At 38.0% G+C, this 26291-nt stretch overlaps 1 protein-coding gene across 3 annotated transcripts in view; it reads left to right on the top strand.

Annotated features, from left to right (window-relative positions):
* CHM (CHM Rab escort protein) overlaps positions 1 to 26291 on the top strand; it is a 244222-nt gene that overhangs the window by 152143 nt on the left and 65788 nt on the right. For 2 of the 3 annotated variants that reach the window (XM_035711636.1, XM_025431816.2), the window contains exon 9: positions 13369 to 13446. The exons of the other annotated variant lie outside the window; for it this stretch is intronic. In XM_035711636.1, the coding sequence (XP_035567529.1) occupies positions 13369 to 13446 (78 nt within the window). The remainder of the gene's footprint in view (positions 1 to 13368; positions 13447 to 26291) is intronic. 3 annotated transcript variants of the gene reach the window in all.

The raw sequence follows: 26291 nt of genomic DNA, 5'->3' as shown, positions 1-26291 counted from the left end.
TATGTTTATTTCAGCATTATTTACACTAGTCAAATTATGGAAGCAGCCCAAATGTCCATCAATATATGAATGAATAAGATGTGTGTGTACACACACACTGGATTATTACTCAGCTATTAAAAAGAATGAAATTGTGGCCATCTGCAACAATATGGATGGATCTAGAAAGTATAATGCTAAGTGAAAAAGTCAGGCAGAGAAAGACAAATACCATATAATTTTACAGATAAAAACAAACAAAAAGACTCTTAAATATAGAAAAGAAACTGATGTTTACCAGAGAGGAGGTAGGTGAGGAGGTACATGAAGTAAGTGAAGGGGATTAAGAGTACATTTAATATGAGCACCAAGTAATGTATATAATTGATGAATTATTATATTTTATACTGAAACTAATATAACATTGTTAGCTATACTAGAATTAAAATTATTTAAAGTTTAAAAAAAGATACAGTCCAATACTATAAAATCTTGATAAATGTTGAATCTGGGCAATGAGTGTAAGGGCACTATATTGTATTACTGTTATGTATATTTGAAATTTTTCATAATAGAAAGTTTTAAAAATAAAAACAGACAAATCTGATTATGTCACTGTTCTGCTCAGAGCCTTCTGGTAAATTCTCTTTGTACTTAGAATAAATTTCAAGATTTTCTCTCTGGCCTTTGGAGCTATGAATAATAAGGCCCTTGACTATCTCTGTAATCCCATTTCATATTATATTTCTTTTTTTAATAATAAATTTATTTTTTATTGGTGTTCAATTTGCCAACATACAGAATAACACCCAGTGCTCATCCCGTCAAGTGTCCCCCTCAGTGCCCGTCACCCATTCACCCCCACACCCTGCCCTCCTCCCCTTCCACCACCACTAGTTCGTTTCCCAGAGTTAGGAGTCTTCATGTTCTGACTCCCTTTCTGATATTTCCTACCCATTTCTTCTCCCTTCCCTTCTATTCCCTTTCATTATTATTTGTATTCCCCAAATGAATGAGAACATATGATGTTTGTCCTTCTCCGATTGACTTATTTCACTCAGCATGATACCCTCCAGTTCTATCCACGTTGAAGCAAATGGTGGGTATTTATCATTTCTAATGGCTGAGTAATATTCCATTGTATACAAAAACCACATCTTCTTTATCCATTCATCTATCAATGGACACCGAGGCTCCTTCCACAGTTTGGCTATTGTGGACATTGCTGCTATAAACCAGGGTGCAGGTGTCCCGCCATTTCATTGCATCTGTATCTTTGGGGTAAATCCCCAACAGTGCAATTGCTGGGTCTTAGGGCAGGTCTATTTTTAACTCTTTGAGGAACCTCCACACAGTTTTCCAGAGTGGCTGCACAATTTCACATTCCCACCAACAGTGTAAGAGGGTTCCCTTTTCTTCGCATCCTCTCCAACATTTGTGGTTTCCTGCCTTGATAATTTTCCCCATCCTCACTGGTGTGAGGTGGTATCTCATTGTGGTTTTGATTTGTATTTCCCTGATGGCAAGTGATGCAGAGCATTTTCTCATGTGCATGTTGGCCATGTCTATGTCTTCCTCTGTGAGATTTCTGTTCATGTCTTTTGCCCATTTCAGGATTGGATTGTTTGTTTCTTTGCTGTTGAGTTTAATAAGTTATTTATAGATCTTGGAAACTAGCCCTTTATCTGATACGTCATTTGCAAATATCTTCTCCCATTCTGTAGGTTGTCTTTGAGTTTTGTTGACTGTATCCTTTGCTGTGCAAAAGCTTCTTATCTGGATGAAGTCCCAGTAGTTCATTTTTGCTTTTGTTTCTTTTGCCTTCCTGGATGTATCTTACAAAAAGTTACTGTGGCTGAGTTCAAAAAGGGTGTTGCCTGTGTTCTCCTCTAGGATTTTGATGGAATCTTGACTCATATTTAGATCTTTCATCCACTTTGAGTTTATCTTTGTGTATGGTGAAAGAGAGTGGTCTAGTTTCATTCTTCTGCATGTGGATGTCCAGTTTTCCCAGCACCATTTATTGAAGAGACTGTCTTTCTTCCAATGGATAGTCTTTCCTCCTTTCTCGAATATTAGTTGACCATAAAGTTGAGGGTCCACTTCTGGATTCTCTATTCTGTTCCATTGATCTATGTGTCTGTTTTTGTGCCAGTACCACACTGTCTTGATGACCACAGCTTTGTAGTACAACCTGAAATCTGGCATTGTGATGCCCTCAGCTATGGTTTTCTTTTTTAAACTTCCCCTGGCTATTCGGGGTCTTTTCTGATTCCACACAAATCTTAAAATAATTTATTCTAACTCTCTGAAGAAAGTCCATGGTATTTGATAGGGATTGCATTAAACGTGTAAATTGCCCTGGGTAACATTGACATTTTCACAATATTAATTCTGTCAATCCATGAGCATGGAATATTTTTCCATCTCTTTGTGTCTTCCTCAATTTCTTTCAGAAGAGTTCTCTAGTTTTTAGGGTATAGATCCTTTACCTCTTTGGTTAGGTTTATTCCCAGTTATCTTATATTTTTGGGTGCAATTGTAAATGGGATTGCTTTCTTAATTTCTTTCTTCAGTCTCATTGTTAGTGTATAGAAATGCCACTGACTTCTGGGCATTGATTTTGTATCCTGCCACACTACCAAATTGCTGTATGAGTTCTACCAATCTTGGGGTGGAGGCTTTTGGGTTTTCTATGTAGAGTATCATGTCATCTGCGAAGAGGGAGAGTTTGACTTCTTCTTTGCCAATTTGAATGCCTTTAATGTCTTTTTGTTGTCTGATTGCTGAGGCTAGGACTTCTAGTACTATGTTGAATAGCAGTGGTGAGAGTGGACATCCCTGTCTTATTCCTGATCTTAGGGAAAAGGCTCCCAGTGCTTCCCCATTGAGAATTATATTTGCTGTGGGTTTTTCATAGATGGCTTTTAAGATGTTGAGGAATGTTCCCTCTATCCCTACACTCTGAAGAGTTTTGATCAGGAATGGAAGCTGTATTTTGTCAAATGCTTTTTCTGCATCTAATGAGAGGATCATATGGTTCTTGGTTTTTCTCTTGCTGATATGATGAATCACATTGATTGTTTTATGAGTGTTGAACCAGCCTTGTGTCTCGGGAATAAATCCCACTTGGTCGTGGTGAATAATTTTCTTAATGTACTGTTGTATCCTATTGGCTAGTATCTTGTTAAGAATTTTTGCTTCCATGTTCATCAGGGATATTGGTCTATAATTCTCCTTTTTGGTGGGGTCTTTGTCTGGTTTTGGAATTAGCAAGATGGTCCTTAACCTCCATGTGTTTGAAGTCCTTCCAAACTTCTTGTTGTGATTTAGTTCTAATTTCAAGGCATTATGGTCTGAGAATATGCAGGGGACAATCCCAATCTTTTGGTATCAGTTCAGACCCGATTTGTGACCCAGTATGTGGTCTATTTGGAGAAAGTTCCATGTGCATTTGAGAAGAATGTGTATTTAGTTGAGTTTGGATGTAAAGTTCTGTAGATATCTGTGAAATCCATCTGGTCCAGTGTATCATTTAAAGCTCTCGTTTCTTTGGAGATGTTGTGTTTAGAAGACCTATCGAGTGTAGAAAGCGCTAGATTGAAGTCACCAAGTATAAGTGTATTATTATCTAAGTAAGTCTTAACTTTGGTTATTAATTGATTGATATATTTAGCAGCTCCCACATTCGGGGCATGTATATTGATGATTCTTAAGCCCTCTTGTTGGATAGATCCTTTAAGTATGAGATAGTGTCCCTCTTCATTTCTCACTACAGTCTTCGGGGTAAATTTTAGTTTATCTGATATAAGGATGACTACCCCTGCTTTCTTTTGGGGACCATTTGAATGGTAAATGGTTCTTTTATTTTATTTTCAGGCTGTAGGTGTCCTTCTGTCTAAAATGAGTCTCTTGTCGACAGCAAATTGACGGGTCCTGCTTTTTTATCCAGTCTGACACCCTGCGCTTTTTAATGGGGTCATTAAGCCCGTTCAGAGTTACTATTGACAGATATGAGTTAGTGTCATCATGATATCTATTCAGTCCCTGTTTTTATGGATTGTTCCATTGGACGACTTCTTAAAGGGGAATTTTGAGAGTCCCCCTTAAAATTTCTTGCAGAGCTGGTTTGGAGGTCACATATTCTTTCAGTTCCTCCTGTCTTGGAAGCTCTTTATCTCTCCTTCCATTCTGATTGAGAGCCTTGCTGGATAAAGTATTCTTGATTGCATGTTCTTCTCATTTAGGACCCTGAATATATCTTGCCAGCCCTTTCTGGCCTGCCAGGTCTCTGTGGAGAGGTCTGCTGTTAACCTAATACTTCTCCCCATAAACATCAGGGATTTCTTGTCTCTTGCTGCTTTAAGGATCTTCTCTTTATCCTTGGAATTTGCAAGCTTCACTATTAAATGTCGAGGTGTTGAACGGTTTTTATTGATTTTAGGGGGGATCTCTCTATTTCCTGGATCTGAATGCCTGTTTCCCTTCCCAGATTAGGAAAGTTTTCAGCTAGGATTTGTTCAAATACGTATTCTGGCCCTCTGTCCCTTTTGGCGCCCTCGGGAACCCCAATGAAACGTAGGTTTTTCTTCCTCAGGCTGTCATTTATTTCCCTTAATCTATCCTCATGGTCTTTTTTTTTGTCTCTTTTTTCCTCAGTTTCCCTCTTTGCCATCAACTTGTCTTCTGTGAGTTAGACAAGTGCTCTAACTCCCACTCGTTCTTCTACCTCCTTAACTCTCGTCCTTAGGACTTCTAGTTTGGATTGCATCTCATTCAATTGATTTTTAATTTCTGCCTGATTAGATCTAAATTCTGCAGTCATGAAGTCTCTTGAGTCCTTTATGCTTTTTTCTAGAGCCACCAGGAGCTGTATAATAGTGCTTCTGAATTGGCTTTCTGACATTGAATTGTAATCCAAATTGTGTAACTCTGTGGGAGAGAGGACTATTTCTGATTCTTTCTTTTGAGGTGAGGTTTTCCTTCCAGTCTTTTTGCTCAGTGCAGAGTAGCCAAAAACAAGTTGTATTGGGAAAAGGAGAAAAAGAGAGGAGAGAAAGAAAGAAAGAAAAGAGAAAAAGAAAAAGAAAAAAGGAAGAGAAAAAAAGAATGAAAAAGAAAGAAAGGAAGAAACGGTGGGGGAAGCAAACAGAAATCAAAAAGCAAAAAAAAAAAAAAAAAAAAAAAACAAGAACAACACGGGGCAGTATCCTCTGATGCTGTATACTGTAAGTCCCTTGACTTTTCCTGGAACTTTCCAGTGCTGCTTGGTCAATAATTTGTTTTTCCCCAGTCCATCTAGCTGGTCTTCTCGGGGGTGGGCTGTTGTGCTGATTTTCAGGTGTTAGCACTTGGGGGAGCTGCTCTGCCCCCTGCCTGGTGCAGGGCTCAGTGAGTAATGTTTATCCTGTTTATCCAGTGAGGCCACTGTGAGGCTTAGTGGGGTTTTTTACCCTGTGAGGCCCCAGGAGGAACAACCACAGTGGTGGCCAGCTCTGGAGCCCTGGATTCAGCTCCAGCAGTAACTAGGAAGCTCTCAGTCTACAGGGGCCTGGATGCTCTGGGGGTGGGGCCGCTGATCTGCTCAGTTTGGGGCAGGAGCGTCCTTGCTGTCCTGTGCCCTCCTGGCCTCTGCCTGTCCCGGGTGGAGGCCGGATCCTGGGCTGTGTCCCCGGCGCCCAGTGCTCCCGGGCCTGCGCTGTTGGGTTCGCGCTCCCAGCAGTGGAGCCGCCACCTGAGCCCCTCTCAGCTGCTCCCAGGTCTAGCCTTGCGGGAGCTACAGCCCTGTAGGGAGCTCGGTGCACTCTCCCTGGGGCGCAGGTGTCTGTTTGTGTCCCAGGGAGCCTGTGGGCATCCCCGCCCTCCTGGGGTCCTGCTCTAACTCCCTGCCCTGGCCTTTCTGCCCGGGAAGATTGGTGAAGCTCCTGCTTCTCCAGGATGGAGCTTTCCTGTCCTGGGGGCACTCGCTCCCGCCTTAGCCGGGGTCCTTGCCAGGCCTCACCCCCTTCTATGCCTTTTGTTTCTTTATTTCTTTTTTCCCCCATCTTCCTACCTTGATAGAAGCGTGAACTCTTCTCAGTGTAGCATTCCAGCTGTTCTCTCTTTAAATCTCAGGCTGAATTCGTAGATTTTCAGGATGATTTGAAGGTTATCTAGGTAATTTGGTGGGGACAGGTGACTTGGGGACCCTACTCTTCCGTCATCTTGCCTTGCATCTCTCATATTATATTTCTGTCTATTCACTGTGTTCCAGCCACACTGGCTCTGTCTCTCCTTCAAATACATTGATCTAGTTTGTACTCCCAAGTTTTCAAATTGCTGTTCCTTCTGCTAGACTCTTCTTCCAGATCTTTACATGGTTGATCTCTCTGGTCACTCAGGTCTTGGCTGAAATATAAATTCCCCAAAGAAGTTCTCCCTGATTATCCTGTCTAGGATTCAGACCCTTGTATCACCCCTTACATTATCCTATTTTGTTTCAGAGCACACATCAACATCTATTATTTTATCTCTTGTTTATTGTCTCTCAGGTGCTAGATAAATTTTATATCAGCAAGGACAGCATTTGTCTAGTTTATTTTTGTATCCTTAGTAGCTCCCAGAACTGCATCTGGTGCATAGTAGGTCTAGTTTCATAAATGTTGTGGAATGAAGAAGTAAATCTCAGTGCTTGTCCTTATCAGCATCAACAGTTCTCTTAAAACTCACAATTCCCTTCAGGGGAGGTAGCTGAATTGAGTTGTTAAAAGAACTCAAGTTGTTAAAAGAAAATACAGGCGTTGAATACCTGTAGGCAGATTCTCAGCCTCAGTAATAGCGATGTGGCCTACAAACCCCACATGGATGATACAGTCTATAGTCATTGTCCCTTTTGCTATAGAAAGTGATAAGTAACAAAAGCTTCAATTTATGGAATGTTTATGATCTGCCAGGCAGAATAAACATGTCACACTCATTCTCATTTAATCCATTCGCCAACCTTGTATGATAGGTATGATAATGATAATTATCTCCATTTTATAATCTTGAGAACTGAGAACTGAAGCATGGTCATACAGGTAGTAAGTAGGAGAATTAGGATAGGCATCTAGGATGTCTCAGTCCTTAGACTGTCATATGATTTCACAACCATCCTTAAAATCCATCCTTAAAATCTGATTTCTGTACAATTTGTACATCATCATGACTGAGATTATACACTTTTAGTTACCATTTAGTTTTGGTGATTGCTGCTTGTCAAACAAGTTCCCTTGGGTTCTATCACTGTGACCAGTATTAAATAGGGCTTTCCATTTTGGTCATACTGGATCACTATGAGTGAGGCCATGTTGTAACGGACCACTCATTTGGGGGTTGGTGTTGTTTTTTTTTTTTTAATGGTCTTTTCTGCATAGTCCAAAACTTCATAGGAAATGAATCCTAAGAACTTATATCAAGGGAGGAGGCCTGGCTTGGTACTGTTGTGAACATAACTATTTCCTGAGGTTACAGAAGTCATTAACTATTGTTTAGCTCATGCTCTTGAGAAACACTTAGTTCTGGGCCAAAAGGAAGTCTGTGCTGAGTTGGATGACAATTGCTTGAGTTGCAGAGGGATTCTTGAATAGGGAAGAGAAGATGAAGCTATCCGATTTCGCATTCCCAGGAGACAGACCAACTACAGCAACAATACTTCCCTTCCCCCTGCTTCCTGCTAGAAAAAAGATACCAGATACCAAAAAAAAAAAAAAAAAGGGATGAGAGTATAAACAAGCATATTGTTAAGAAATATAAATATGTAACTGGTAAATGTGCAGTTATATAAATATGCAGTATAAGTATGTAATCCTGTAATCCGTAAACATGCTGTGTGCTACATTGTGTATATATGTGTGTGTGTGTGTGTGTGTGTGTGTGTGTGTATATATATATATGAATAAATAAAGTTTTATTTATTTATTTGACAGGGCATAAGCAGGAGGAGTAACAGAGGGAGAGGGAGCTTGATCCCAGGACCCTGGGAAGGCACTTAGCTGAGCTACCCACGTGCCCTTACATAATATATATTAAAACTGTGCATTTAAATATATAAAAATAAACAGACATCCAAGAAGGCTTCCGTACACGTATTTTTGTGGCCAGCAGACACTGGATAAACACAGAAAACTCAGTGTTCTTTCAAATATAACACTGTGATAAATGTATATATATCTGGATATAGTTAACAGTTACAACGGTTTAGCTTTATATAGATGCAATCACTGAAGCTTAATTGTCTCTCATGAAACTTAGATGTTCCTAATTACTGTTGAATGAACTTCTGCTTTACCAGAACAATTTAAGCGGAGGTATCACTAAAGTACAGTGATGATGATCAGTGGTTACTCAGAATTCTCTTGTAATGGATCTTTTTGGTTTTGTTTTTAATGACATTAGATAAAGTGTTTCAAAGGCATTTTTGTAGTGACTTTTTTGGTAGTTAATACCTACTATATTTAGTACATATGTAGGTTTTTTTTTTAAGCAAATCTCATAAAATGTATAGTTGCTTGCCTCTAGGCCTCATAGTACCCTAAAGTGTGTGTATAGAGCTACCTTGCTATGTAGGCATTATGTTGACCCCAGGATGGGTGGTATGAATTGCACCAAGGGCATCTCAGTAGAATTTTCTGTCTTTGCTAGCTTAATTGTCCATCATTAAAAGTGTGTTAACCCTTAGGTTGCTAGGCTGCCATTTAATTCACTGGAAGAAAACATTTGTCTTGTGGAGCCTTATTACCTCCAAATAATTCATGGTAAAATGTTTCCCTTTCTCTATTTGAAAATCTCTAGCTTGCCAATATACTCTATAAATTACTTCTTAAAATGTGAATTGCAAAGTATTCATAATTTGCTAGGTACTCTAAAGATGAGTAGTCCCATGGTTATTCTTACTCTGAGCTTATGTTCTTTCCAAAATGAAGTGCACATAATCCATTTAATATGTACAGATAGAAAAGAAATGTGTAGAGACAAAACGTGTAGAAAGTGAGAAATTGTTATTCTTTGTGATAATCTTTGCAATTTGTCAAGAATTAGAACAACTCTGAGAGTAACTTTGACTATCTGACTTCATGTTGCTTTCCTTCATAATGCCAAGAAAAGATGATACTAACAATGAGGCAGTTCATATGATAGCTAACGGAGAAGCCACTGGAACCATATTGCCTGAGTTTTCATTCAGCAATACCATTTACTAAATGACCTTGAGTAAGTCACTTGATGTCTCTTTACCTTAGTTTTCAAATCTATAAAACTCTGTCTATAGGATGCAGTGTGTTAATACATGTAAAGCTTCTGGTATGTAGTAAGTACTCAGTGTTAGCTGTGATGATTATTTGTATTGTTATTATTGGCTGTTTACCTCAAAGACCTGTGTGTATTCAACTGTTATTTCTCCATTTCTCAAGTAATTCCCTACTTCTTATATAAATGTCTGCTATTTGAGTTTAAAATGCAGCTTTCAAATACTGCTTGCTATTCTGTTTCTTACATATTTCCTCAGTGACTCATTGCCACCGAATAGCAGTCCCTCAACCAAAATTTGTTTTCATCAATCTTCTCATTTTGCCTGGCACTTTTTTCAACTAACTGAACATGAGTTCTCTCCTTGGTGAGTCACAGATAGAAACTACACCAGGACAATTGTCACACAAAGGAAACTATTTGCAGCAAATAAGGAGATCATGGGGAGTAACTTCCAAAGCCATGACTCTTCCAACAAGGGTGAATGGGTTCCTTTTATTTAGGGTTCAGCTGAATTTTTAGATAGGGAAGCCTTGTCATCCTTTGTAGAGGCAGGCATAGGTCAGACATGCTCCTTAAGGAAGCATGCTTATACACACAGTGTATGTTATGTAAATGAGGCTTCTACTCCTCATTGGGCAGAGATTTTAGTGTTATAATAAGGCAGAGGTAGTTGTCAGTCATTCTAGTTCTAGTCATCCATAGTCTGTCTTCACAAACACAAGTCAGGGTCAGGGGTTGCACTCAAACTGGTATGGATTGGCTGGGGATCTTGTCCAGGCAGTCGCTATGGCTTTAGGAATAGTTTTTGTTTCTGTTTGCCTGAGTTATGAGATAAGCTGGCAAGAAGAACTTAAGGAAAAATATGGGACAGAAGTTGGTGAGTATAAGCAGGTGGGCAGTAAAGGTCAGCTCTTAGGGTCCAGCTGGTCACAAAACCACTGATTTTTGTCACTTGGGCAGAAGCTATGTGAGGAAGACACAGATGTGAGAGAGAACAAATGCAACAATTGTGAGCAACAAATATTTTCCCTAACAGGCATGATTGGAATGGGGAAAAAAGCCAATGAGAAGCATAAAAAACGTATATACATAGGCAGATGCATACTTTTGCAGTTGCATAAATTTACAGTAGATATCAAGTAATTCTTTCCAAGATGACAAAATACATCCTGTCCTCATTTGAAACAAAGAGGAAATTTGTTGGATTCTGACAGTGTCTGATTATTGGACTTCTTCCCTTATAGAATTCATCATCATCCACACAAACCAATCCTTAACATTCTTTAGATTCTTGTGTGCCATCTATATATTATATGTCCACTATTAATTAAATCGTGTTGAAAACGAGGTAATTTGTTGATGGCTTACTAAAATAAACAGTTCTAGATGCCTCTATTGCATTTTATATTTAACTGTATTTTTCAGAGGCCTCATTTACCCTAAAACTTAATAGAAGTTTTCTTAATAGAAATAAATTTTCGAAGAGACGCTTAATAGTATTATATACTAAAGTAGAAATGTATTTCACAGATAGTGTAATATATAATGAAAGGAGGTCTTTGTAAAAAAATGTAATTTTAAGTGGATTTCTCATACTTTTGGTAATACCATAATAGTCTATGGCATAATATTTTATGATTTTTTTAACTTTTTACAACTCCTGATTCTGAACTTGATCCCCTTTTTTGGAATGTAGAAAGATACCTAAAAATTGTTTTTCCCTGAGGTGAGGATTGATGTGTGTGTGTGTGTGTGTGTGTGTGTGTGTGTGTGTATAAAAACATGGACCAGTGTGACTGAAATGAAAAATTGTAGGTCACTTAGTTATAGCTGTTATAGGGAAGTTGGAAACACTGATGCTGTTACTCATGTAACAAAGATATCCCTAGGCAAATGAGAATGCTGACTGTGTGATTCACTTTTTTTTTTTAACTTGACTGTCCATTTTGGGACCTTAACCTAATTTAGCTTATTTATCTTTAGTGGGCCATCCTGTACCAGAATGAATTATTATCTAACCTTACCTATCCTAACTAGCTTGATCATGTTCAGTAAAATGAATTAAACTTAGAATGATAATAGTAGTATAATGCCATACTTCGTGAATGACACTAATCTCTACCAGTCATTTATATTTTTCATTATAACCTGGTTATGAAATATTCAAGTACACAGACTAATATAAAGGTCATCCATGTAACCATTCATAGTTTTGTCAAATCTTAACATTTTGCCATTTTTGCGTGCCCTCACATGCTCTCTTTCTTTCTCTCTCTCTCTCTCTCTCTCTGTGTGTGTGTGTGTGTGTGTGTGTGTTTATGGTTTTATTTAAGAGATTAAGAGAGAGAGAGCACGCATATGAGCTGGGGAGAGGGGCAAAGGGAGAAGCCGACTCCCCGCGGAGCAGGGAGCCCGACCCTGAGCTTGATCCCCAAGCTAGATCCCAGGACCCTAGGATCATGACCTGGGCCGAAGGTAGACGCTTAACTGACTGAGCCACCCAGGTGCCCCTTGATACATTTTTTTAAGAAACTGAACAATTGAAACTTCCAGTGTAATGTTTACTCCCTCTCTTCCCAAAGATAGCTGCTATCCTGATTTCGGTGTTTATAATTCCCTTAAATGTTTCTGCACTTTTACTGCATATATACATATCCATAAATTATATATAGTAGTATTTTGCATATGAAGTTCTGAAACTTTTTATAAATGATATCACTCTGAGTATATTCTTCCCAATTTGCTATTATCACTCAATTTTTGTCTTTTTGCCATTTATCCGTGTAGTTCATTCATTTAAATTGTTTATAGTATCCCATTATACAATGTGAGAGGTTAAGCCAACTGTGCAGTTAAAGGGTGCAGTCCCCACAAGACTGCCTGTACTTCAGGTACCCCACCCCATTTATTGTGTTGTTAATCCTCACTCAGGGTAAGATATTTTTCTTCATCTGTTATATAATTTTAGATTATAAACATATCATAAGGGAACTCTATCTGTGGCACTTTCATGTGGCTCCAGAAAGTTACAGCAATTGCTTCCACCAAGTCTTCAGAGGTGCTACTGACCAGAGCCACTTTTCTTTCATGGTATTTTATTGGTGAAGGGTTCTCTTGGATCATGTAGTATAATTTCAAACCCATAGCCTGTGTGAGGACAGACCACTGGTTATAAATACAGAGGTATAATCTTCTTTCACCTGGGTCTTTAGATAAAACATTTTTTGTTTTCTCCCTCTTGTGGGTTCCCCCCACCATCACCTTTTCACTGAAGTGTAGTTAAGGATCCAGACATTGAGATGAGAATATCTCATCTTCTACTCTCTGCCTTATTTGGATTCTAAGTCCTCTCTTGTCCCCATGTGAGCATTAAAACCCAAGCCCTTAAGTTCATGAGATAGGCAAACTCCTTAGAACTTCTGCAGCATTAGCTCATGTGCTTACTGCTCCAGTTTTCAGTTCCCAGTATAGTTTTTGCTTACTTTTATGGTAAGCAAAATCCCCAGGAGTCTCCCAGAGTCTTCCCTGCTTGCTTCCTCCTCAACACTTCTCTATGGTCACTTCTGTTTTTTTTAAGATTTATTTATTTATTTTACAAAGAGAGAGCAAGCTTGAGAGTGAGCTCACATAAGTGGGGGAAGGGCTGAATGAGAGGAGAGAGAGTCTCAAACAGACTCCCTGCTGGGCACAGAGCCTGACTTAGGGTTCAATCCCAGGAGCATGAAATCATGACCTGAGCTGAAATCCAGAGTCAGGTGTTCAACAGACTAAGCCACCTAGGTGCCCCTCTGTGATCACTTCTGTTGGTAGTCTCAGACATTACCTCTTGAGGATATTTGTAGCCTGTGTATCTTAGGTGGTAAGTGGTTTGGGGGAATAGCTGAGCTTCACTTGGAGATACTTTTGGCTCGATCATAATTCTAGGCTTGCACATTGTATTATTAGTACGGTACCTCTTGCATCAAAACTAATCTTCTGAGGGATTCTTAATATGACAGAAAATAAGTTATCAAAATTATTTTTCTGTAAGATCAGTTATTAAATGTAAGATATTTCAAAGAAAATACTGCTACCTTAATTTTCAACTCAATCCTAATTCACACTTTCATATTCTCTTCTTAGGATGTGTGCAGTGTTTGGTGGAATCTATTGTCTTCGCCATTCAGTACAGTGCCTTGTTGTGGACAAGGAATCCAGAAAGTAAGGATGATATAAGTTATGTTCCTATAATTACACCCCAAGCACAGGTGAAAAATGCTAAAGTCAATTTTAAAAAAATGATTCTTCAAAGATCCTCCTTGGTATTAATATCATATCAACCTTGATTAAAAGTAATTTGTATTTAGATCCTCCAGAACAAAGAAAGTAAGTTCAGAATGGAGAAACTAAATTAATTTCCCTGCAATATAACTATAGCTCCTGGTCATCCAAGCTTGGAAGACAAATCATTTCAGTTGCCAGGGGTGGGTGTTGAGTGATATTAGTTTTCCTTGTGCCCTTATCTCCTCTAATTGATTTTTATCAGATGATAACAAAGCCCTCTGTTATTGCGTTTTTAAAAATGGAGCTCATCTAAAGACTCATCAGATTAATCTCTGCTGATAATGCATGTCACTCCTAAGAGAAAATAATTTAATGATTTTTTAGGTAGATTGTTGTCATAAACTATGCTGCCTTGTTATCTGAGGATAAATTCTTATACAATCATATTAGGCCTACAGACCAGTTTTGGATTGAAATAAGAATGTACCTGCTTTTAAAAAATGTCAAGCAAAAAAAAATAAAAAAATTAAAAAAATGTCAAGCACTATCTATTTATGTCTGTGTTTTTATATTTCAATTATATTTTTCCAGGATTTATTATTTGGTTACTAAGATATGCCCTTGTCTGAATTACACTAAGTAGTACTCTTTGATTTCTGTGTTTAAATTAAAACTATCTTAAGTTTTAGGAGCTGTTTAAATTGCTATGTATTTCTCTTTCTAGTTATGTGTTGGTAAGCATCTACTAACCTATATCTCTGGTATGACTATTTTTAGGAGTATATAAACAAGTAGTATTGTTCAAGCCATAAAATAATGTTGTGAACTGGAAGTTTAAAAATATAAGCTGTTTCATTTTACAGTAATTTTGTATAGTCTGAGTGTCATAATTTCCTATAGACTAATTATAATACAAACAACTAGTATTTTGAGAGATGGTGGAAAAAAAATTCAAGTCTGGAACATTCAATATTTAGGCAGTGAATTTACCTTAGAAAGTAATTCTCTAGTATAAGATAATATAGAGATAGTTTAAAGGCTTGTAAAGTATGTTTAGCACATTAATTCAAAGGTACCACATAAATGAAAAATGATAATATATAGATTTTTCACTATCCTTGAAGTCCCAGGATATTCATATACTAGGTGTGGAGATTCATGAAGGAATTGTTTTTAAGCCACCTTGAGTCATTTTTCCTTCTACATTGATTTTGAAGCATGAGTGTGTTCCCATAATGGAAAGCCAGATAGTGAATTGTTTTTTTGGTTATTATTTACTTAGATCCTTTTACCTTTTTGGGGCCCAATTCCAGTTTTACTTTTTACTCTTAGTGACATGAAGAATTTAGATGGCTCACGTTTCTTTTTTTAACAAATGAATACATTAGTTATAGTAATAGCATGTGTTCAACTAAAGGTTACATTTACCTTAACTTTGATGTAGTCTTTATTATAAACTCTGGAGAGAGATCTGCTACAGATTTCAGTTCCAACAGATAGCATAGGGCTAAGGTTCTAAAGATGAAATGTTGGTAGTTTTCAAATTTTAATGTGCCTAAGAATCACTGGGGAAACTAGTTCTCTTTTTGTTTTGTTTTGTTTTTAAAGAGATTTCTCTGCCTCACCTCCAGAGAGTAAAATTGTATAATTTGTTTAGAATGGAGCTAGGGAATTTGCAGTTTTGAGGAACACGCCAAATGAATCTAATGTAGGTGGCCCATAGATAACACTAAGAAACACTGATCTGTGAAGTTCAGGATTTAGCCAGTGTTCTAAGATAGGGTGGAGCTTTAGATCTTAATTCATCCTAGGCCCTTATCAAGACGATTGTTCTGGATCTACTGGAGTCAAATATGATTCTTAGTTATTTTTGTTTGGTTTTTGTTATTTTCATTAAGGTATAAATGTTTTTGTTTTGTTTTGTTTTGTTTTCCCCAAATTTTTATTTAAATTCTGTCTAGTTAACAAAGTGAAATATTAGTTTCAGGTATAGAATTTAGTGATTTCATCACATACAGTACCTGGTATTCATCACAAGTGCCCTCCTTAATAGCCATCACCGGTTTAACCCATCCCACTTCCCTTCTAGTAACTATCCGTTTGTTCTCTGTAGTTGGCCTGATTCTGGGTTTGCCTCTCTTTTATTCCTGCCTATGTTCATTTGCTTTGTTTCTTTAATTCCACATGTGAATGAAATCATATGGTGTTTATCTTTATCTGACTGACTTATTTCACTTATCTTAATAGTCTCTAGCTCTGTCCATGTCATCATAAACAACAAGATTTCATTCTTTTTGATGGATGAGTACGCGTATATACACACCTTTATCCATTCATTGATCCATGGACATTTGGGCTTTTTCCATTAATTCACTATTATTGATGATGCTGCTTTAAACATTGGGGTGCATGTATCCCTTTGAATCAGTATATTTCTTTGCTTTGGGCAAAAAAAAAATAGTAGTGTAATTGCTGGGTTGTAGGGTAGTTCTATTTTTAACTTTGTGAGGAACCTCCATACTGTTTTGCAGGGTGGCTGCACCAGTTTGCATTCCCACCAACAGTGTAAGAGGTTTGCCCTTTTTCTTCATCCTCACCAACAGCTCTTGTTTCCTATGTTGTTAATTTTACTCATTCTGACAGGTATAGGGTGATATCTCATTGTAGTTTTGGTTTGCATTTTGCTGATGATGAGTGATGTTGAGCATCTTTTTATGTGTGTCTTGACCATCTGTGTGTCTTCTTTGGAAAAATGTCTACTCATGTCTTCTCATTTTTTAACAGGATTATTTGTTTCTTGGGGGTTGAGTTTGATAAGTTCTTTAAATATTTTGGATACTAATCCTTCATCAGATATGTTATTTGCAAATACTTTCTCCCACTCTGAAATTTGCCTTTTGGTTTTGTTGATCATCTTCTTTGCTGTGCAGAAGCTTTTTTATTTTGAGGAAGTCTCAGTAGTTTATTTTTGCTTTTGTTTCCCTTGCCTCAGGAGACCTATCTAGTAAGAAGTTGCTACAGCCAACGTCAAGTAAGTTACTTCCTCCGTTCTCCTCTAGGATTTTAATGGTTTCCCATCTCACAGTTAGGTCTTTAATCCGTTTTGAATTTATTTTTCTGTATGTTGTAAGACAGCAGTCCAGTTTGAGACTTCTGCATACTGCTATCCAGTTTCCCCAGTACAATTTGTTAAAGATACTGTCTTTCTTCCATTGGATATTCTATCCTGCTTTGCCAAATATTAGTTAACCATATAGTTGTGGGTTTATTTCTGGATTTTTTATTATGTTTTACTGATTTATGTGTCTATGCCATTTCCATGCTGTCTTGATGACTGCAGCTTTGTAATATAACTTGAAGACCATTTCTGATGCTCCAGCTTTTTTTTAAAAAAAAGATTTTATTTACTTCTTCATGAGATACACAGAGAAAGAGAGGCAGAGACATAGGCAGAAGGAGAGGCAGGCTTCCCACCGGGAGCCTCACGTGGAACTCCATCCCAGGACCTGAGGCAAAGGCAAATGTTCAGCCACTGAGCCACCCAGGTGCCGCTCCAGCTTTACTTTTCTTTTTCAAGATTGCTTTGGCTATTTGGAGTCTTTTGTGTTTCCTACAAATCTGAGGATTCTTTGTTGTAATTCTATGTAAATTGCTGTTGGTATTTTGATTGTTTTGGTTATATTTTAACAATATTTGTTCTTCCACTCCATGAATATGGAAGGTTTTTCCATTTTTTTGGTGTCATCTTCAGTTGCTTTCATAAATGTTGCATAGATGTTTTACCTCTTTGGTTATGTTTATTCCTAGATATCTTATGGGTTTTGGTAATATTATAAATAGGATAGATTCTTTAATTTCTCTTTCTGGTGCTTCATTATTGGTGTATAGAAATGCAACAGATTTCTGTATGTTGTTTTTCTATCCTGTGACTTTACTGAAATCATGTATCAGTTCTAGCAATTTTTTAGTGGAGTCTTTAGGGTTTTCTATATACAGTATCATGTCATCTGCAGTTAGTCCAAGTTTGGCTTCCTCCTTGCTGATTTGGATGCCTCTTATTCCTTTTTGCTGTCTGCTGAGACTAGGATTTCCAATAGTATGTTGAGTAACATAACAGTAGTGAGAGTGGACATCCCCATCTTTTTTTTTTTAAGATTTTATTTATTTATTCATGAGAGATGCAGAGAGAGAGAGAGAGAGAGAGAGAGGCAGAGACACAGGCAGAGGGAGAAGCAGGCTCTATGCAGGGAGCCTGATGCGGGACTCCATCCCAGGTCACCAGGATCACACCCTGGACCGAAGGCAGGCGCTAAACCGCTGAGCCACCCAGGGATTCCCCTGGACATCCCCATATTATCCCTGACCATAGAGGAAAAGCTCTATTTCTCCCCCTTTGAAGAAGATAATAGCTGTGGGTTTTTCATATATGGCCTTTATTATGTTGAAGTTTGTTCCCTCTGTCCTTAGTTTTGCTGAGGGTTTTTATCATGTTGTACTTTGTCAAATGCTTTTTCTGTATCTATCAAAAGGATTCTTACCCTTTATTTTATTAATATGGTATATCATGTTGATTGATTAGCAAATATTGAATGACCCTTGCAGCACAGGAATAAATCCCACTTGATCTTAGTGAATGATTCTTTTAACATACTGTTGGATTCAATTTGCTAGTATTTTGTTGAGAATTTTTTTTTAATCTATGTTCATCAGGGATATCAGCCTATAGTTTTCTTTATTAGTGGAGTCTTAGTTTGGTTTTGGAATCAGGGTAATGCTGGCCTCATAAACTGAATTTGGAAGTTCTCCTTCAATTTCTGTTTTATATAATGGTTTGAGAAGAGTAGATAGTAACTCTTTTTTAAGTGTTTGTTAGAATTCCTCTGGGAAGCCCCCTGGCCCTGGACTTTTGTTTTTTGGAGATTTTTGATTACTGACTCAATTTCTGTGCCGGTTATTGGACATGATCTTTTTTTTTTTTTCAGTTTTGGTAGTTTATATGTTTCTAGGAATTTGTTTCTTCCAGGCTGTCCAATTTGTGGGCATATAGTTTTTCATACTATTCTCTTATAATTTGTATTTCTTTGGTGTCAGTTGCTGTTTTTCCTCTCTCATTTGTTATTTATTAGAGAGCTTTCTCTTTTGTCTGTGATAAGTCTGGGTGGGAGTTACCAATTTTTAAAAATTTTTTCAAAGAACTAGCTCCTGGTTGCGTTTTTCTGTTGTTTTTTCTATATCATTTATTTCTGCTCTAGTCTTTAGTATTTCTCATCTTCTGATGGCTTTAGGCGTCATTTGTTCTTTTTCTAGGTCCATTAGGCGTGAGGTTAGGTTATTTGAAATTTTTCTTGCTTCTTGAGGTAGGTCTGTATTGGTATATCCTTCTTGTGACTGCTTTTGCTGCATCCCAAAGGTGTTAGATCCCTGTGTTTTCATTTGTTTCCATGTATTTTTTTATTTCTTCTTTGATTTCCTGTTTGACCCATTCATTCTTTAGTAGCATGTCCTTTAAACTCCATGTTTCTGTGGTCATTACATATTTTGTCCTTATGGTTTTCTTCAAGTTTCATAGCGTTATGATCTGAAAACATGCATGGTATGATTTCAATTTTTTTTTATTTGTTGAGTCTTAATTTGACCCAGTGATCTGTTGTGGAGAATGTCTCATATGTACTCAAAATGAATGTGTATTCTACTGCTTTAGGATAAAATGTTCTGAATATATTTGTTAAGTCCATCTGGTCCAGTGTGTCTTTCAAAGCCACTGTTCCCTTGTTGATTTTCTGCTTAGATCCACCCATTCCTGTAAGTGGAGTATTAAAGTCCCTACTATTGTTGTATTATTATCAGTAAGTTCCTTTATGTTTGTTATTAGTTGTTTTATATATTTGGGTGCTCTCTAGTTGGAGGTATAAATATTTATAGTTGTTTAATCTTTTAAAGTCTTTGTATTAAAATCTCATTTGTCTGATATCAGTATTGCTACTCTAGCTTTCTTTTGACTTCCATTATGCATGAGAAATGTTTCTCCATCCCTTCACTGTCAATCTGCAGACGTCTTTATGTCTAAAATGAGTCTCTTATGGCAGCATATAGATGCATCTTAGTTGTTAATCCATTCTGACACGCTGTATCTTTAGATTGGTGCATTTAGTCCATTTACATTCAGAGTAACTATTGGTAGGTATGAATTTAGTGCCATTTTATTATTTGTTTTGTCATTCTTTCTGGAGACTTTCTCTGTTCTTTTTTAGTCTTTGTCATTTCTGGTCTTTCCTCCCCATTCAAAGAGCTCCCTTTAATATTCTTGCAGGGCTGGGTTAGTGGTCACGAATTCCTTTAGTTTTTGTTTGAGTGGGAAACTCTCTCTCTTTCCATTCTGAATGATAGCCTTGCTGGATAGAGCATTCTTGGCTGCAGATTTTTCCTATTCCACACTTTTAATTTATCATGTCCCTCCCTTCTGGCTTGTCACGTTTCTGTGGAGAGATCTACAGCTAGCCTTATGGGTCTTCTTCCTTTGTATGTTAGAGACCTTTTGTCCTGCTGCTTTTAGGATTTTTTTCTTTATCACCATATTTTGCAAATTTATAATATATTTTGGTGTTGGCTTACTTTTATTGGTTTTGATAGGAGTTCTCTCTGTCTCCTGGATCTGGATATCGCTTTCCTTCCCTGGATTAGGGAAGTTTTCATCTATTATTTCCTCAAATAAACCTTATGTTCACTCTTCTTCTGGGACTCCAATGCTATAAGTGTATTTATGTTTGATGAATCCACTGAGTTCCCTAAGTCTGGTCTCATGATCCATAATTCTTTTTTCTCTCTTTGGTTTAGTTTCATGATTTTCCATTGTTCTGTCTTCCATATCACTTATTTGTTTCTGTGCTGCTTCATCCTTCTGGTCATTATATCCTGTCTGATTAAAATCTTAGTTATTGCATTTTTATTCCAGGTAATTAGCTTTTATCTGTGTGGTAAGGGCCTCCATGAAGTCTCTATATTTTTTAAAAATATTTTATTTATTTATTCATGAGAGAGAAGGAGAGAGAGAGATACAGACATAGGCAGAGGGAGAAGCAGGCTCCATCTCCATTCCATGCAGGGAGCCTGACGTGGGACTCGATCGCTGATCTCCAGGACCACACCCGGGCTGAAGGCGGCACTAAATTGCTGAGCCACCTCAGCTGCCCCCCATGCAGGCATATTTATGTATTTCAAATAAGTCTCTGGCCATGATCTTTTCTTGTTGTTTCATTTGGGATGAATTACTCTATCTTGGCATTTTATCTAAGTCTCTGTCTTCTTGTTTGTGTTTGAAAAGCCTATTATGTGTCCTATTCCTAAGAGTAAAGGCTTTATGAAGAAGAGGTCATATAGTGTCCTGGACCTGGTGCTTGAGGGAGTATTTCTGGCATGTGCTGGGTTTCACTTAGCTGCTGTGCTTTGGCTGCCCTATCCTTCAGGCCAGTCATCTGCAGAGGCTCTCCTTGCCTGCAGTGGGGATTGTTTGGTCCTTAGGCTGAATATGGCGAGTTTTAACTAGGTGTGCTCTGTTCTGCTTGTTAAATTAGACCTGATGCTACATCTGCTAGAACTGAAGCCTTGCAGAACTCTGTTTGGGAAATGTGGTATTTGTAAGATTTTCTGCTGGTCTTATGGGGAAGAGGCCTTCTTTGCTGGGACTTAGGCACACTTACCTGAGAAAATGGTACTAGCAGAGTGCAGGAGGTTGGGACTTGGTATAAACAGGTTAGTCAGCCAGTATTGGCACTGTGCTGTTTACTAAAACTTGCTTATACTGAGAGGCTGGGAAGGGAAATGGTGCCACTAGCTCCTTTATCCCCAGAGAGGAGTCTCAGTGCTTACCACTCTCAGGGAACCACTTCCAGAAGAGTAAATAATCTCCCCTCCTCACGAGTTTAAAATTTTTCAGATCACCATTATCATACTTTCTCTGTGTTGCTTGTCTGCCTGGAGCAGTACAGTGCACTTTGGACTCTCTTCCAGCAAGCATACAGACTTTTATTTTATTTATATTTAAAATCAATTAATTAACATGTAGTATTAGTTTCAGAGGTAGAGTTTAGTGATTCATCATTTGCATATAATACCCAGTTTTCATTGTATCAAGTGGGCTCCTTAATGCCCATCACCCAGTTACCCCATCCCAACCCACCTCCCCTCCAACAACCCTCAGTTTGTTTCCTGTTGTCGAGTCTCTTAAGGTTTGTCTCCCTCTCTGATTTTTGTCTTATTTTATTTTTCCTTCCCTTCCCATATTTTGATTTGTTTTGTTTCTGAAATCCCACGTATGAATGAAATCATATATTTGTCTTTCTCTGGCTGACTTATTTCACTTAGCATAATACCTTCTAGTTCCATCCATGTTGCTGGAAATGGTGAAATTTCATTATTTTTGATGGCTGAGCAATATTCTATTGTATATACCACCACCTGTTCTTTTTTTTTTTTTTTTTTTTTTTTATGATAGTCACAGATTGAGAGAGAGAGGCAGAGACACAGGCAGAGGGAGAAGCAGGCTCCATGCACCGGGAGCCCGATGTGGGATTCGATCCCGGGTCTCCAGGATCGCGCCCTGGGCCAAAGGCAGGCGCCAAACCGCTGCGCCACCCAGGGATCCCCACCACCTGTTCTTTATCCATTTGTCTGTTGGTGGACATCTGGATTCTTTCCGTATTTTGGCTATTGTGGACATTAAGCGTGCAGACTTTTAAAATTCCAAACTTTAGGGAAGTGCTATGACAGGAGCCTGTTCTGGTTTTCTGGAGGAGAGTCTCGCTGCTGGAAGACATGCAGGTTTGACTGAGAAGGGCAGTTGCATAGAATGCAGAGGAATGGGATTTGGAGCAAGTAGGCTAAAGAGCCAGTTGGGGGCAAGAAGCTCTCAGGAGGTGTCTCTGCCTATGCTGGGGGGGGGGGGGTAACGGCAACTGCTGGCTCTTTTTTCTCCAGAGAGGAGGAGAGGTGTCTCTGTGAATGCCACCTCTCAACACATGTGCTCAAAGAAGAGAGAACAGTCTCTCCCTCTTGGGCCTTAGGTGATTCTCAGATGAGCTCTCTGTTCTCAGGCTGTTTGCCTGCCATCTCTCCAGGTATAGGGTGATGCCCTCAGGGCTCTATCTCAGGAAATCCCAAAGTCCTCTGAAACTGCAGTCTTTGAGCCCAGCTGGTTGTAAAAACTCACAAAAATCATCCCCTCTCATTTTCCCAACCAGTGGCTTTGGGGAAGTATTCTCCTTGTGAACTTCTCTGTGTGCTCCCCTCTCTCTCACCTTTCTGTGCAACCAGGGCTCCCTCCCCTCCACTGCACCTGTGATGCATGATCCCTTTCTCCCCAAACCACATCTCTGCTTCCTACCTTCCCGGATGTGGCCTCTTCTCTCCCTTTTGTTGTGGAGTTTATTCTGCCAGTCCTCAGGTCAGTTTCTTGTATATTCAGAATGATTTGATAGTTAACTAGTTGTGTTTGAGGGAAGAGAGAAGCCTAGGTTCCTTCTGCTATGTCTCAGTCAAGCTCCTTTCCTGAATTTTAAATAGCAGACATACCGCTACTTATTTAACATTTACTTTTATGTCTTCATGGAAAGACCTCAAACATAATAATTACTGTCCAATAACTCCTAAGGCATGCAGGGTCCAGTAGCCCTTGAATGAGGGAAGACCTGGAACTCCATCACTGCTGTGAATGACAGTGAGTGAGTCACTTTTCTCTGGGCCATAAAGATCTGTAAGATGAGTTAGATGGACTCTCCAATAATCATTGAGTTGCCTTCCTTATGTAATGTGCTTTGATTGTGTTAATAAAAGTACTTAGAAAGTACTTAGATTTTCCTTGACAGTTATAAGTAAATTATCCTAACATGTTGTATAAGCTTAAATGTAGACCATTCTTACATACTAGGTAATCCTCAGTCCCAGTGAGAAATTAAAAAAAAAAAAAAACTTCTATAGATATAAATGAAATAGCAAAATGTCTATTGAGACTATTGTATTATTATTTTATTAGACTTCCAGTTTTCCAATGAATATTTTTTATTGTCCATTTTGGTTGCTTAAGATACAGCCATTTTGGATTCTGCTTGTGATTCTTTTACTTGAACATTTATTCCAAGCCATAATTATTTACTTCCTTAATAGTGGAACAATTTTTAAATTTGACCCACATTCATAGTATTCATGGTATCTACGGTATTCTCACGATAGTGTATTGCTTAAGTGATCTTTTAAAAGTTTTGTTTGAGACCACCAATACTTAAAAATTGTAAATTCATACCTTCACTAATAATCACCAAATTTATAATTTTTACCTTTATAATAAAAATCCTATTCTGTCAAGTCAGATAGTCTCTCTAAATATCTAAAGGTAGGGCAGCCCCGGTGGCTCAGTGGTTTAGTGCCGCCTTCAGCCCAGGGCCAGATCCTGGAGACCCAGGATTGAGATCTGCGTCGGGCTCCCTGCATGGAGCCTGCTTCTCCCTCTGCCTGTGTCTCTGCCTCTCTCTCTGTCTGTGTCTCTCATGAATAAATAAACAAAATCTTTTAAAAAAAATAAATAAATATCTAAAAGTAGCATTGATTAAAGTTGAACTCAGGCTAATTTATCTCTCCCAAATACTACTTTCATATTCAAAATCAAATACTTAAGAGAACTACCAGTAATAGTTTTGTAGGATTGCAGGGTTCTTATCTCACAGAGTCAAAGAATGAATCTCATGAACCCAAAAGGGTGAAGTGAAGTGAAAGTTTATTAAGTGAAGGTGAGAACAGAAAGAAAATAGAGAGCTTTTTAGCTCTCTAGAGTGGGAAAGGGACCCTAATGTGTTGCCTTTGAGGGATTTCAGCGGCAGTCTTTTATTGAGAACTGACTGGGAAGCTTGTTTTTTATTTTTATTATTTTGAGATTCTTGTGTCCTCTTGGTTTGTTCCCTTATCTTTTGTTTAGCTCTGTCTCAGCATCTCCACCTGCCAGGAATAGTTTCAGAGGGTGTCAGGGGTCTCCTATCTCTCCTGCATATACCTTAACCGCTTCCCTATTTATGAGACAGGACCTGTGGGCAGAAAGAGCTATACTGTGTTTGTAAGGAAAGCTAATTGTATACTTTTTAATTAGTGGGGGTTAGGAACAGTGCAAGTCTCCAAAGAATCTGGAATCAAGGTTTTCAGGACCTTGAGGGGCCAACTGCTGCCAAGATAAGGTTACTTTTTAGCATAAGGTGCTAAGGCAGCCCCGAGTTCCTTGAAGAATGTCATCCTCTGAATGTTTCAGGTACCTATCAGTGGGCTGCAAGCTGCAAAGATTTAAATTTAAGTGACATTTCTTTTGCCTTTGTTTCCTACATCAATAGGAGTTATCAGGACTCGAATATAAAGTGAGGGAAAATTTGTTGAGGGAAAAATCTTGAACTTATATTTATCCAGCATGTATCCAGCAATATATCCAGCATATATTTCTTTTTAAGGAATCCAGGTTGACTTAACTAATTGTTTATTCTATGTGTAATTAGAATATTAATACATCAGCAAAGATTTGCATTTGTCTCCTTATGGTCTTAGATTGCCTCTCTTTCCCTGTTTTTCTGTGTGGAATACTCGGCATCCCCTTTGATGTAATTAAGAACTACTCATGCTTGAGTTCTAAGGTCTATGTTTATTTTCTGATTCTACAAACTATATCAGAATGCTCTGCTAGGCCCCATGAGCCAGGTCCCCTTGTATGATTGTTAGTTTCATGTAAGAAAAGACAAGAACTCACTACTATACGTCCAGAAACAAAGCAGGTTCCTATCACGCATTATACTCAGTAGCTATGTGTTAAATGAATGAATGAATCTTAAAAAACTGATGATAGAAAAAAAAAAAAAACTGATGATAGTCTTTGGTGCTTTCTTTTCATCATCCATTGAGGAAAGTTGTAGAAGCATAAATGATCATAACATTGAATTCAGTGTGGTGATTACACATCAAAGTATTGTACAAACTTTGAACAAAGAAATATAGAATATTAACCTTATTTTCAGATAGATCTTATTTTTCATTTTTACTTAGTTTGCTTTTCCTGAGAGCCTCATTGACTGTGCTTTCTTTGCTATATTATCCATTGACTCTGCTTTTCAATTTTCATAGGACATAGGTTATCAGCAGTTCTTTTCTATACCCTGTCACTAAATTCTAATACTGAACCCCTCTATTAACTGTTTCTGGAAATACTGCTCTTGTTGAGCAGCTTTCTTTTTCTTTGCAGCCGTGCTGACTGGAAAACTCCTATAAGGTAAATTTGGCCATTTACCAGTATAGTATTTGATACAGGGGTAGAGTGTGAATGATCTTGGACCAGATATGTCTATAACCAGTAGTCTGAATCTAATTACTTCAACTAGTGTTCTTTTGTACTTTTAGCTATCTCACTTACTAGAATTCCTGCTGTGACTGTTTCTTGGAGATATCTTTTCTCTGATGTCAGAAATCTTGGAGATATCTTGGAGATATCTTTTCTCTGATGTCAGAAAAATCATACCTTTTCCAGATCCTTGAAAGTTAGTAATGAATGGTATGTTAGAGCAAGTATGAGATGACTGCTCTTACTACCATTGGTCATTATAGGAAAATTGCTGCATTTCTGATTTTAGCATGTCTCATTTGCAAAATAGCAGTGATAATATTCTATACATTTAACCTGCACAACCCCCAACCTCCATGCTAGTTGCTACAGGAGTAATGAGATGAATAAAACATGGACCTTGTCTTTGTGTACAAAGAGGGCA

The sequence above is a fragment of the Canis lupus genome, chromosome X (assembly GCF_003254725.2).
Source record: "Canis lupus dingo isolate Sandy chromosome X, ASM325472v2, whole genome shotgun sequence".
Classification (NCBI taxonomy): domain Eukaryota; kingdom Metazoa; phylum Chordata; class Mammalia; order Carnivora; family Canidae; genus Canis; species Canis lupus.
This window is presented reverse-complemented; position numbering and strand designations above follow the sequence as displayed.